This window comes from Alligator sinensis, unplaced genomic scaffold (assembly GCF_000455745.1).
Source record: "Alligator sinensis unplaced genomic scaffold, ASM45574v1 scaffold763_1, whole genome shotgun sequence".
Taxonomy (NCBI): Eukaryota; Metazoa; Chordata; order Crocodylia; family Alligatoridae; genus Alligator; species Alligator sinensis.
The window spans coordinates 410694-424790 of NW_005842744.1; the positions used below are offsets into that span (position 1 = coordinate 410694).

Sequence of the window (14097 nt, forward strand, 5' to 3'; positions counted from 1 at the left end):
TTATTAGACCAACTTAAATAGTTGGAAAACAATTTTTAAGCAAGCTTTCGGGTTCAAAACCCCTTACATTCATCCAGGTTTATGTTAAACTGGTTCCAGCCATTTTGAAAGTGGTTTATGTGCACTGAACTTCTGTTGTGTTCTGATCACTTATATTGGTTTATGTGTAATTTCTGTCCCTAGTCCCAGGGGCTCTGTACCATCTATCCCTTAAGAAACTGATAAATCAACAAGTTGTTCTGTAGGAAATTTATGAACAGTAATTATTCACATAAACTAGTAGTGCACTGTCATTTGAAACATAGTACATATAGTAGATTTCTGATACCTGAATGGAGTAGTTTAGAATCTGAACACTGCTCAGGATACTCAAGTATGAAATTGAAATTCACTTTTCAGAAATAATATGCAATATTTTCTTAACGTTTGCTGTTTCAGTGAACATTCCTACACATCTACTGTACTCAGATGCTAAAATACCATAGAAAGCAAGAACCATTAACACTGCTGAAAAACACAGGCAACAAAGTCATTTTAAAAGGTAAACAATATTCACAGGGAAAAAAAACTACTGTATTTGGCCAGCTATATTTATGATTCATTTAAGTACTTGTGTGTTTTAGAGTTTTGAGCATTGAGAACACAATTTCATGAAGATACAAAGTGGGTCAAATTTTGCCTCTGAGCAGACATTCACATCAGCTCACATTGACTTGAATATTTGCTTATGAAGAGTGTCAAAAAAACTATAATAAACTAATAAACTGCCCTTTCAAGTGATACTGATTGCTATCTCTGCCACTTCATCAACAGAAGATACCAGCACACTTACAAAAGCATGTAACTGTAACCCTTAATGTGATGCCTTTCTGACAAGTTCTGACACACAACACATGCTACAACAGTGTATATGTATTAAACTTACCTCCCCTTGTGCACAACCTGCAAAGCAAATAAACTATCAGACACATTAAGAGGGAAACAAAGTTCCATTCATCCTGTTCAAAGGCTTAAGCGCTCGGAAATTTGGAGGAAGCCCTTAGGTGACAAGTCAGGTGTGACTGCTTTGAAGTCTTCTTTCTATAAATAAGCTTTCTTAGCTGGGGCTCCTTTTCCCTTCCGTTTGAAGGAAGGGACTATCAAGTTAGCTGCCCAGAAAGCTGGTCTCTGTCAGTCACTAGTAAAGACATTAATCTTGACGTGTTTGGCATTAGAGTCATACGACAGAGATTGCTCTAATGAGATCAAGAGAAAGGAACTTACCAGCACACTCCCACTAGCCGTAGGTTGCCGGGCCAGGCTTACTCCCATCCATTCATCATCCCTATCCTCCTTACAGGTCTTTCCACAGTTCATGCCCCGAGTATTGCCTTAGAAAGAAAGGGGGAAAAATGGTAACGAAAAGGATGCTTTTAGATTTTTTTCATCTATACCACACCCTGATAAGGAAATAGCTTAAATGATTAAACAGATATTTTCTATCTTTCACTCAAGTTATTAATTTTCAGCCATATTAATCACGATGGATGCTATACAAATGGATAGCACCAGACAGTCCCTCTCCTGAAAAGCTCACAATCAAAGTGCTCCAGCCAAAGAACACTTCAGCACGTGCATAATTTTACTCAAGCAATTAGCAAGCCTACTTTAGCATGCAAGCTCCTGGGAACAGGGACCACTCTTGGCCAGCACCTTGCAGAATGGGGACTCAGTCCTATAAACAACATCCTAACCCCACTATCCTTGTTGTTTCATTATTTTCTTTGCTTTAAAAAGAAAGCAGAGTAAGCCAACTGATTTTATTGCATTAACATGAGACAGAGTAGTGTGTTAATAATGTACTACAGAACCTGGGGTCACCACACCAAAATCAGTTGACAGCTGATTATTGAGGCACTGATTCTGACCCTTCATGCTATTAACCATTTGCACCTCAAAAAACCCCAAATAAAGCAGGTAAAGAAGAGACAACAGCTTCACTCAGATTCATTTAATAAAGGCTTATCCCAAAAAATAAGGTTTTCTTAAATGAGTCTAAGCAAAGCTGTTACCTTTTCTTTGGGCTTCAGGCCTATGGATGACCAGAGAGAGCCCACACAGCAATCAAATACTCCCTAGAGGGAGCACATTTTCCCCTCATTTATCAAGTAGGCCATGATTCTGTATCTCTGAAATAAATGGAAGATTTGCTATTGACTTTAATAGCACCAAGCTCCCAATATATAAAAACTGTCAGCAAAATCTAGCCTGTTGAAAGTATAAAGACCATGAGCAAAAGCTTTGTGTATTATCACTCTGACTTAAACTGAGCTTGATGGGAATCTGTTCAATGGTTTTGGTGGTCCAAGGGCATGAATCAATCCCTAAGATTTTTCTGAGGATTTCAAATCACTGGAAAATAAAAAAGTGGTATAAGTACTTACCTCGACCCATATCCAGCTCTGTGCACCTCCTGTCAGGATTGGTGTGGACTCGACATTTAAACACCGCTCCTGGAGACTTAACAGAGGTGCTGTATTTAGAATCTGCCTTTGGGGCACCAACCAAGACCCTGGAAACCAAAAAGCAGAGTAACAAGTAATTAGCTGCATGAAGAAAGGTGGGGGGGGACACGACACTAAGGTTCATGTTACCAGTGCTTTTCTAATGATCTTGCAACATGATGACAATGAATCAGAGACTGAAAACAACACACGTAGCGAAGGCATTTTTCTTCAGTTAACTCATAAATTCTTTGAACAAGCTAAAATTTCCATTCAAAGCATAACACATTTAAGACAATTTCCCTCCCCCCCAGAAATAAGCAGTTAGGAAAGTATTAGGTCAGACAACAGCAGCTGCATCCATTTTAACTCATTCTAACCAGTTTCATCAACCCACAATCCAAAGTAACCAATATAGACATCCGTGAAAGGAAGGAAAGTGAATCTACATTCTTTCACTCAAGAGAAAGATCAGTAGAGCTGTTTAACTTTAAGGTATCCTAGGCCCTGAAACTTAAGGCCTCTTATGAAAATGCTGCTTCAGAAAGCCAGGATTCCATTTCTTCAATGATGCTTTGCCATCACTGATACAGTGTCAAAGCTGCAAAGACTGTACCTAAATTATTTATACCATAAGTGAAAAAACAACATCAAAGGAAAGTTTTAAATTGTAAAGATTTCAGAATCACATAGCTCTGGCTTGTGATGACCATCATTTATCTGCATTCATTTTATAATGAATTACCATGAGATGACAAAAACAAAATGGGGTATCACTCACAAGTGGGAGAAAGGGATGGTTTTGTGTTTGAGAAGGTAAGAATGTATGTATGAGTTTATAAAGCAAGGCAGAAAATGGCAGATTTGCACCTTTACAGACTAACTAAATCATATACATATAGCATACACTTTCTTAAGCAAAAGGTTTACTATATCCGATGCAAATCTACCCTGCCTTCTGCCTCACTTCAATCTAAGCGGCTAACTACCGCTCTCCATATAGAGGAAGCCAATCCCCATGCCACCAACCCCTTCCTCTTCCTTCCTATTATTTTGTAAATTTGAATCCGTGTGTGGGAAAGCAGGGCAGATTTAGGCAGAAGTGACATCCAAACACAGGCTTTGAGACCAGAAATATTCTATTTTTCGAAGATTTTTGTTCATCCTACTTACCAAGCTCTAATTAAGTTCAATCCTCAACTGTCTTCCACTGTTATCATTTTAAATATGCTGAGGGAAACATCTAAATCACAATTAAGCCTACATGCAGATGACAAGCATAGAGCATTACTGTGTTATACAAGGAAGGTATCATTAGGATTCTACACTATTCTAAGAAATTATTTGAGCAATAAGTTTTCACCACTACTTTGACATGTGCTTCCTTGGTTGATGAGACTAAAATGTGTCCTGGCATTTAAAAGAAATGCAGGGGAAGAGAAAATCCACATTAGAGGATTGTTTTCTCCGTATTTAACAGGCTAAGTGTTGTATCACAGGCGTTTGACAGCGTCTGCACTCAATAATGCAAGTCATGTTTTCACAAGTGAGAAAAATTAAAGCCTGAAATACTTGAATAGCTGAAATCTACAAAGCCTATATGCACTGGGGAGCCTGAAATAATAGCTCTAGATAGAAATCCCATAAGGCAGGAGGCAGACTGAAATCAGAATGCCAATCATTTCAACTCCATAGGCAATGAATGAATGTCATTCACTTATTGACATTCATGAGGTCTAAAAAAATAAATAAAGGGGGATATTACTAGCTTAAAGAGGTATTGGTTTATATTGCAAGTGGCAAGAAAATATTTCTGTAACCAGCCATAAAAATAAGATAACAGAGAGGCTACCACTCAGCTCTGGTTTATGAGTGCAATTCCATTGGAACGATGCCCTTCTTACAATCAAGGTGAATTTAGCTTCACAGTTCTCAAATGAGAAGGGGAATAAGGAACCTAACTTACAATCACGACCCTCTTGAAAAAGCTTGTAGGAAGTGGGGAGATGAGAAATTGATGAGAAAGTATATGAGCAGGATGTAGGGAGGAATTATATTCTCAAAATCAATTTGACCATATTTCAAAGCACAACCTCAATAGTAAGTCCATCCAATAGGTCAAAATGAAATAGGATGCAAATGTGACGTGTGTCAACATTTGTTACTAGGACTTGAAAGAGTTCCCGGAACTCACTCAAAACACATGAACATTTTCTCTTTCAGCACACATTGTACATATCTGAACTCTTTCTGGAGGTGGCTTGTTTACTGTAACTTACTGCCTAGGAGAAGTCTGACTGAGGATGGTGTTAACGAGACCTCATCTGTGACAATGCACACAGGCTGGCAAGCTATGGAGCTTTACCTGAAGCTCAACTGATGATTTTTGTTCTGCACATCCTTAGCTCAATACCCAATGCATCAGGCAAAATGGTGGACACCACAAGACAATACTTATGATTTCTCACCAATTAAACAATTAAAGCATTATTCTATATCACTCTGTAAAAATGGCATGCCTAGTAAGATGTATATAAGTCTGTGAAACATAGCTCTTCCATTTAACTAAATCAACTTGACTCTTTCCAACCAGCAGACCTAGTTAGAAGACCATTATTCCTGTCGTAAAGCTTTGAAGATCCTATTCAATAAAAGCAGTGCCTCCTTTGATTTTAACCTTCATGGGGATGGAAATAAAAGAAAAAAAAAACCTCAAGTTAAAACACTCTTAAAATCTTTACTGGTATTTTTCTTGAGAAAAATGTTACAACAGAAGATATTTTTCTTAGGTACAATACCAAAATATAATGTATTTTCAAACACAGGCAAGTTTAATATATGCTAACCTTGCCTTAAAGTGTCATGGATTCCTGCCTGGCCTAGACATAATAAATATGTAAATAACCCATAAAAGAAAAACCTTATTCATTCTTTTACTATAGTCAGGCAACCTTCCAACCTCTCCCAACCAGTTTAACCGACTTCAGTTTAAATAGTCTAATTCTGTGGTACAATGTGATTTTGAAGCACAACCCTAGAACTGTTCAGTTTTTAAGCAGTGCTATTCAATCAGTTTTCCAGCCTTTAGCCAAACCAGTCATATGGGCAACTTTATTTTTGCAAGAGCTATCCCCTTGCACAAGCTCTTGGCACAGCCATAAAATTCTACAGGAGGTTTCTGAAATCTCTGGCTAATAATATAAAAATTAATTGGAAAGTAAATACCAGTAGAAGAAAGAAATTGCCTTTCACTAGCAAACAGCATAGGGTCTGACTATTTTAAAACACCATTGCCTCTAATTTTGGAGCAAAAATTCAACAAAGCAGGTTTTGGAAAAGGGGAAGGGAAAATAAAGGATTAAAATCCTTATATTTTAGAGTCTCCACATTTGAGCATTAAGACTACACTCAATGCCATACTGTATAACTTCCAGAAATGCATATTCTTAAGATTCAGCAACCCAAGAAAGGATTTTGTTTTATTTTTGTTATTGGGGAAAGCAAGGTGGAAGTGGTATGTTTTCTATTTCATTTGGAAGGGAAGGAGGTTTGTGGTCTTTGTGATGGCTGCTGTGAGTGCTATTTACATTTAACTACAAAAATCATGAGCTACATGCAATAGGTTTACAGGAGCCTGTGGGGTCTTGGCCATCACAAAATTGCTACTTGGATTTTATGTTGGAACCCAAAGAATAATCCCCACTGCACCTTCCAAACAGTCTTCATAACCCTCTATCACAGCCAAGAACACCAGCAAAATACCTCAGAATCTATAGACCTCTTCTTGACTGTCTGGAGGCATCAGATGCAAGATGCTTCTTTTCCTCTGGGGACAAAATGCCAATTTCCAGACTGACAAAAGAAAGTACTAGCTAGTAGGCCATGAGATCATTTATGCTTCCTTCTACATTTTGCTCTGTTTTGTGCCTGCATTGTATTTACCTTCCACAGGGATTAACTGCCACCTTGCTGCTGACTAGCCCTAAGGACAAACAGCTTTAGAAATCAGAATGGTGTACTTGGCTAGAAATACAGTGCACAAAAAAGTGTTGAGTGGTTTCAGTGGCATGGAGAGATGCCAAGAATATCAGCATCTTTCTACAGCGCGCCAAGACTGATTAGACAGTCATAACTCAAACACTGTACACCTCACCTCAGTGCAATGTTAAGTAGAAGAGATGAAACATCTTTAAATAGCCTCATAGACTATGAAAGAGTTATAAAAGGAGCAGCAACATGGAGCACACTTCTCCAGTACCTCCAAGGACTCCAGCTTGACTCCTTCTGACCAAGATTACCTGACCTCTCCAATTCCTTAAAAAAAAAAATAAAAAAAAATAGGGTACTGACAGATGTTCAGGCTCTGCTTTAACTCATGTCGCTTTACATAAAGCACCATGAGTTAAAGCATTACCCCCTCCCCTGCCCTGTCAATCCAACAGACATTCGCCTTTGGGACTAGGTGATATTCTTGCAGCCTGGGCAGTCCCAAAGTGTGACATGCTCATAGTGAGAAGCAGCCACGAGCCCTGGGCTCTTGACAAGACCAAAGCACATGGATCTGGGCTGAAAGCAGGTACCCCTGCAGGTTCCAAGGATGCCAACACAAGCTACATCCCAGAAATACTCTTCAAGAAGGCTGAAGAAGGGATGTCCTTCTGACAGCCCAGCTCAGCCTTGAACAAGCAATAAATTAACCCTAGGGAACACAAGTTCTCTAAGGTGCTCTGAAGTAGAGCACCTTTATCGATACCTCATTTGACGAGGATTAATTTTTTGCATGATCAGCCACTTTAAAATTGCTCTGCAGCCGTGCACGTGTTACAGCACAGCTATACAGTGCTTTCAGGGGGCCAATTGCACAAAAAAATGTAACTGGTGTCTGTGCCCATAATGCCATTGGTTTGAGCACTGCATGCAGAAGTGAGAAGATAGCTACTCTGAAGTCACTGACAGACAATGTAAGATGATAGTAACACTAAGTTAATTTATATTGCGCTTCCAGAGCACCAATAGAATTGCACAGTGAAATGCCTGTGGTCTCTCTAGGCAACATGCCAACAGAAATGTAACACTCCCCTTCCTTCATGTGGGTCCTCTCCTCTCCTCCTCTCTGGGTCACAACAACAGAGAGCATCCAAGTTTCTACGTCCTGGCCTATTATGCATATTAATCAACCATTTGATGTCACACTAACCTGCATGTTTCAGGCACAATATATGGAGGTTATGAGTAGGAAGAAACACATGAAGTAACAGCACAAAAAAGGAGGTTCATTCCAATGACTATGGCTCACAGTGGGTAACCGTGGAACCTGACAGACTACATTACCTCCATGTGCCAGATCATGCTGCCAGAAAAGATGAGGCTGTTGCACTATGCCTGTTACACTGCTGGGGGGAGGAGAGAAAAGAGGAATGAATTAATAAAGTGATTTTAAAGAAAGATTTGGTTAGTGATTCATGTTAGGAAATTAAAGTTTTCATTAGGGCCAAATTGTTATTCTTTGTTTCTCCTCTCTCTCTGGGAAAACAATTCCCTCATGCTATTTGTTGAGTTTTATTCCAAGCTTCAAAACTCTATCCAGAGGCTAAGAGCACTTAGGCTTGTCTAGGTTCCAACTGAAAGTAGCCACCTGGTTCCTTGCTCTGTTGAAAATAGCAATGAGGAAGAGCTGTGTAAAATGTTTCAAGATTTACACTCAAAAATCCTCTTGAGGAAGGAAAACAAGAAATGCCATGAGGAGATTACAATAAGCTGAACACTTCTGCTGACGACAAACTCTTTGCAATTCTGAAATCATGTAAAAATAACTCCTAAGAGGAAATATCAGTACAATCAACAATTGCTATCATTTTACAGTAGAGGCATTATTCATGCCACTGTAATGAAGGCCACGTTCTCAAAGATATTATCAATTAACGATTGTGTGTGTCATTGCATGGGTGACTATGATAAACATAAATATAAATTTGACTATCTACATTTGTGGCTTATCATTTGAACTAAGCACTTTTTCTTAAGAAAGTCTGATCATTTTTACTATAAACACTTTTTTGAAAAAAAAATCACTCCTTTCATTAAATCACTGTTTTATGTTCATGAATCAAAACCTGCATTTCCTTAGCTTTTATGACATCTAATACAAACTGGTGCTTTGTACTATGTGAAAATGAATGATCAAAACACCGAAGTTTATGAATTGATTATTACATGTAATTTTTCAGTTAAAAATAAAGATATTATTAGCATGTGAGGAAAAACTTGCGGACACAATGCACTTTATTGTGAGTGTATAAGGATCAAATTAAGTGAATGTGGGACCCTGGGGCCATGGAAAGTAAGAACTCAGAAATGCCATTACAACAATACTCAAATACAATAGCACATTAGCAACAATAATTATGAAAGATGATAGCCCCATCAACTCAGTTTATAGTCCATCACATCTCTGCAAGATTATGCAGCATTTATATCATCAGGATACATGAGCAAGGAAAACTTTCCATGGCTCAATATGTTCTTCATATGTTAGGCAAGATACACGTCTTCACAACACCAGTGTACAAACCAATAAAAATATTATCCAGTAACTTTGCGTATCTAAACAGGCATGAGATTTTCAAGTCATGATTTCTATTTAGGCTAAGAGGAAAAAAAGACATTGGTAAGGAGAAATGAGATTCTATACAAGGAACAGGACAGTAATTAAGCAAATGATCCACATGATCATGAGCGTGGCAAGGGATAAGACTCTGTAAACCTCCCTTTCTTATGCCTGAGTCAACTGAAGTAAAGTTAGCTCCATATGAAGGGATAAAAGGCACGACCATACAAAGATCTTCTTTGAGGAACAAAGGGTTTTAAATATAAAAGGTTTGCCCAGTGCTTTTTGAGAGCAATTTTATTTATTTTTCTAAATATGCTTTGTGTGGTATGGTTTAGCAGTATTTGGAGAAAATGGGAAGTTTCCCATGATCAGAGTATGCCTGACTCCTGCATAAAGAGAGGTTCTGTGGAAAATATGAAAAAGATTGACTATGCTCTAATTTGAGCCAAAAAGAAATTTGCTCTTGTTCTTAGACCTTGTATAATCAATATATAGTAAGAGCATCGCTGTAAATAATAGCCTGAATTCAGTTAAAATAGAGCAGTAATACTGTGGGACCTATGGTACACAACTAAAGAGAAGAAACAAACACTGCACCAACAGCAATTCCCTCCCTCCCTGCCAAGATTTTTGGCTGCTCACTAATGAATCTGACCAAATAGATTTTTTTTGTGTGTTTTAGAACCAAGATTTAAAAAAAAAAAACAAAAAAAACCCTAATGATTTTTGGATGCATTCATTTTTGGGTGCCGATTATCAGACACCTTTAAAAGAACCCAATTTTCAATAGGTTGGAGTGAGACAGTTTCTGAAAATCAAGTCCTCTATGATGGGCTGGACTTTTGAAAATCTTGGTCTTATATCTATATATAAATTACCTCCCATGAGCCATTCGCTCCCTCCCCTCAGTTTTTATAAAAAAAATGTAGTTTGCACTGTAGAGGATACTAGCTGTTGAATTCAGAACTGAAACATGTTTCGTAAAATAAAAATGTAGATCTACAAAATCCTACAAAAATAATGCAGCTTTCAAGAAACTTTTGCCTAAATGTAAATGAAAAGCTTTTTTTAGCTGACTAACATTCTGCAATGTTATTAATCAAAACCTGGCAGGAGTTATGTTAATGCAGGAGAAGCAGGAAATGAAACTGACTAGTTTTGCTTCATTTCCTAAAATGAGCGAGATGCAAAGAAAAAAAAGTAAACAAGAAGAAATGATCAAAAGGCTTTCCATTCTCGTAAGCAGAGCCACCGCGATCCGCGTATGCAATAAATGACATGATTTTCATCTCTACTGTATTTCCTTCAGCTGACACTACATTATTATCACTCAGGATCCTGTGCCAAAGCATGTTATGCACAATGGGGCATTTGTCGTTTTGCTTTTCCTATTTTTTGCTGATTTGGGGGACAAGTTTAGTGCCATTTCAAAATGAGGGCTTTTATGTTACTGTGAAAGACCTTGTTTCTTGATATTTACAGATAACTCCTTACAAATAAATAGTGCATGGAAGTCACCATGAAGACAGGCAAAGCATACAAGTACTTGTGAATCAAAGAGTGTGAAAGAAGTTCATTTTAGAGAGCTGGAAGCCAGCCTGAATACATTTATTTATATCACAGTGTATTACAGTTCCAACATCAACAGCTGAGTAATCAATCCATATCTAAAAGATAAAGACAAGCTTTGTGGACATTTACTGGCATCAATGGTTCCTACTTGCACTTAAAGTGCACCATCTTACATCATCTAGGTTCAAGTAAGGGAAACCAGTTTTAAATCTAACAAAGAAGCTCCTGGCCCAGACAGAGACGGACAGAACATGTTCCAAGACTCTTTGAATCAATAGAAAACAGTAAACTTGCCAGTTTACATAATTGTGTGATATTTACGCAGTTCCTCATGCTAAAACTGTGTACAGATACGGGAGATGACTCCCAAGCTGCAAGTAGTTCTCTTGTCTTTAAGAACTTCTCCCTCACTGCAACATGGAATGCAGAGAACTCCTCTTCACAAAGAGATCAAAACTGTCAATGCTAAATATACTATTCCCACTGGAGGTTACTGCTCCTAAAACTTCCCATTTCATGCAGCATGACCTATCATATTTCATATCACATGAGTTTGCTGTCAGATTACATAAAAGACTTTATGAAAAAAAAAAGACAGTTGACAATGTGGAAGAAGGATAGAGGATATCCGTCCCCATTTAGCTACGGGGCCCAGAATGTCACTGCTATTGTTGACATCAGTATTTTTAAAAATGGCATTAACCGCATGTGCTAAAACTCTAATTTCCACAGACTCCTGAATTGCTTAAAATTGCACCTACAGGATGAAGTATCAATCCAATCATGCACACGTGCTGCATTCACTTCCACAGGTGCATGTTCCAGTCACAGCAGCTGCTGCTGAACTACTTATTAGAATAACTACCAGTTTCAAGCTCTTCCCTTGTAGACTGCAATAAGGTGAAAACCCAACTACAAGCTTGCAGAAGGAAAAAATCCTAGGGCTGGATTTCCTTGACCGCCTCCTTTTACTGTAACATTTGAATTCAGAGTATTTAATTAACTCCAGACAGGGACACCAACATTGCTTTTAGCTTATCCCATTGCAGTTTGGAAAAAAACTGTTCACAACAAATGGACACTTGGGGAGAATATCTGTCTTCCCTTGGCCACAAAACGCATCACCTTTGTCTAAATTAGAAATTAAAACATGATTAAAAGATTTGGCTACACTGAGACACCTTTCTGAAGTAAAAAGATGCATGCATTCTAAATGGTGTCTGGTAATTTGTGCCTCCTGTTGCTTTTCTAGAAATACATGAACATTTCAGTCCCTCGCAAAACTTTTCCAGCAGCTTCCAACAGCGTGTGTCCAAGTCAGAGTATAATTACTTTATTACCATAATGCATTCGAAGTACACATCAGCTGACCTCACTTACATTGGAGGTTTAACAAAAATGTCAGATCCAATGCTGTTTCCAAGCCACAGGAGGAGACAACATTTTTTGCAATAAAAGAAAAAAAAAAGTGGTTAAAAACAAGACTGAATGTACATCCTTCTTGCTGTGAAAAATCATTGCCTTCTTATTTAGTTACCAACTGAAAGGTACTGAAGGGCACTGACAGAGATGCAGTATGCTGCTCTTTGTGGAGATTACACAGCCAGCACTGAAATGCACAGGTACATTGCCCAATTACAAGATGTTTTTTAAACAGAAAAGCTTTCATTTTCAACTCCTCCTGTGTGCAGTATGTCTGGGAAGATAGCAGGCTATTCTTTCAAACTTCTGAAGACGTGTTAGTTGACACCAGAGCTTTAAATCAACGGGTGTGGTGGACTCAGAAAATCTAATCTGCTGTTTCCAGCAACAGGCAGTGGAAAAGCTACTGTAAATAATAAACACGCCCTTGACAGCAGAAATCACAGTTTAGCTCCATTTGTTCTGGGCTAGTTCCATTACATACAAGACTGAAGCAGAGCTCCATTTTAACAGAAGGGTGCTTTCCTACACATTAAGCATGGGATTTTAATCTTGCATTATGCATGGAACAGCATAATATTTAGAGACTGAGCCTTGTTCTGCCTGAAACCAGTGTGAAAAACTAGGAAGAAACCCTGGCATCACTGACCTTCATGAGTTCACCCTGAATTTCTACCACACCAATAAAACAGTCCAGGGAAAAACAAATCAGTCTTCAGTGCTTCTCTAGTTCCTTTAGATTGTCTCCAGAAGGAGACTCTGCTTCCCTGTACCGAATTTTGGACTAAGAAAAAAAAAAAATCCAGTGCTGCAGCTCTGGTGTGACAGTTCCTAGGGACTATGTTTTGTGTTACAAAGGCAGCAGGCAGAGTAGATTTGCACCCTGAGGACTAATTGGGCTAGCAGACACTTTCCTAAGCAGCTGTTGGCTTCAAGAGATGTTGGAAAGCCCCAAAGTTCATTGAAAGTCCCTAGCTGGTTTCAGACTTTAACCAATGTGGGGAATTAAGGTAGAATCATAGAAAATTAGGGTTGGAAGGGACCTCACAAACCAACCTCCTGCTCGGAGCAGGACCACCCTGCAACTAGATCATCCCAGACCAGGCTTTGCCTACCCAGTTCTTAAAAACCTCCAAGGATGGAGAGTCCACAGCCTCTCTGGGCAGCCTGTTCCAGTGCTTTCCTGCCCTCCTAGTGAGAAAGTCGTTTCCCAAAATCTAATCCAAGCTTCCCTTGCTGCTACTTGTTCTGTCATCTGCCACCACGGAGAATAGTCTGGCTCCATCCCCGCTGGAACCGCCCTGCTGGTAGTTGCAGGCTGTGATTAAATCCCACCTTGGTCTTCTTGTCTCCCGGCTACATTCCTCAGCCTCTCCTCTCCAGCCCCTAGCACTTAAGGCACCTCTTGGGGGGTAGGTCTGGAAGAAGACGGGTCCAACGTCCCACTGAGGAGATGCTGACAGACTGGGTGGCTACAAGAGTCACGGCCACGGAGAAGCAGGGCTGGAAGGGACCTCCAGAGGGCACGTAGCCTACTCCAGCACCCTGCCCAAGGCAGGACCATCCCTACCCAAGAACAACCATGACCTAAACTCTACCGATCCTACCCTCTACGCATCTGCTTTGGGCTAGATATGAGGGGGGGAACCCACTCTCTCACTGGGAGGGCAGTCAAGCACTGAAAGGGGCTCCGCAGAGGGGCTGTGGGCTCTCCATCCTTGGAGGTGTCTAAGACGGGGTGGGTGGAAGAAGCCCGGCGGTCCAGGGTGACCCAGCTGGGGATGGTCCGGCTCTGGGCAGCAGAGCGGGTCCTTCCAGCCCTCATTTCCTGGGACCCGACCTTCCCTGCCCACCCCGCAGCGCGGAGGCAGCTCGGGACCATGCCCTGCTCCAGCCGCAGTAGCGCCCGGGGCCGCGGCCGGGCTTCGCCGGCAGGAGGAGGAGGAGGAGGACGGGGGCGCAGGCAGCACTCACCAGCGGGTGCTGTCGTGGGAGTGCTCCAGCACGGAG

The 14097-nt window shown here is 40.0% G+C and overlaps 1 protein-coding gene across 1 annotated transcript in view; it reads right to left on the reverse strand.

The window, feature by feature from the left end:
* The window catches only part of ITGA9 (integrin subunit alpha 9), a 373158-nt gene extending 359082 nt beyond the window's left edge, over positions 1 to 14076 (reverse strand). The window contains exons 1-3 of the mRNA XM_014525097.2: positions 14062 to 14076; positions 2424 to 2551; positions 1264 to 1370 (exon numbers count right to left, since the gene is read on the reverse strand). Of these exons, the coding sequence (XP_014380583.2) occupies positions 1264 to 1370; positions 2424 to 2433 (117 nt within the window). The 5' untranslated portion in view covers positions 2434 to 2551; positions 14062 to 14076. The remainder of the gene's footprint in view (positions 1 to 1263; positions 1371 to 2423; positions 2552 to 14061) is intronic.
* Positions 14077 to 14097: the final 21 nt, after the last annotated feature.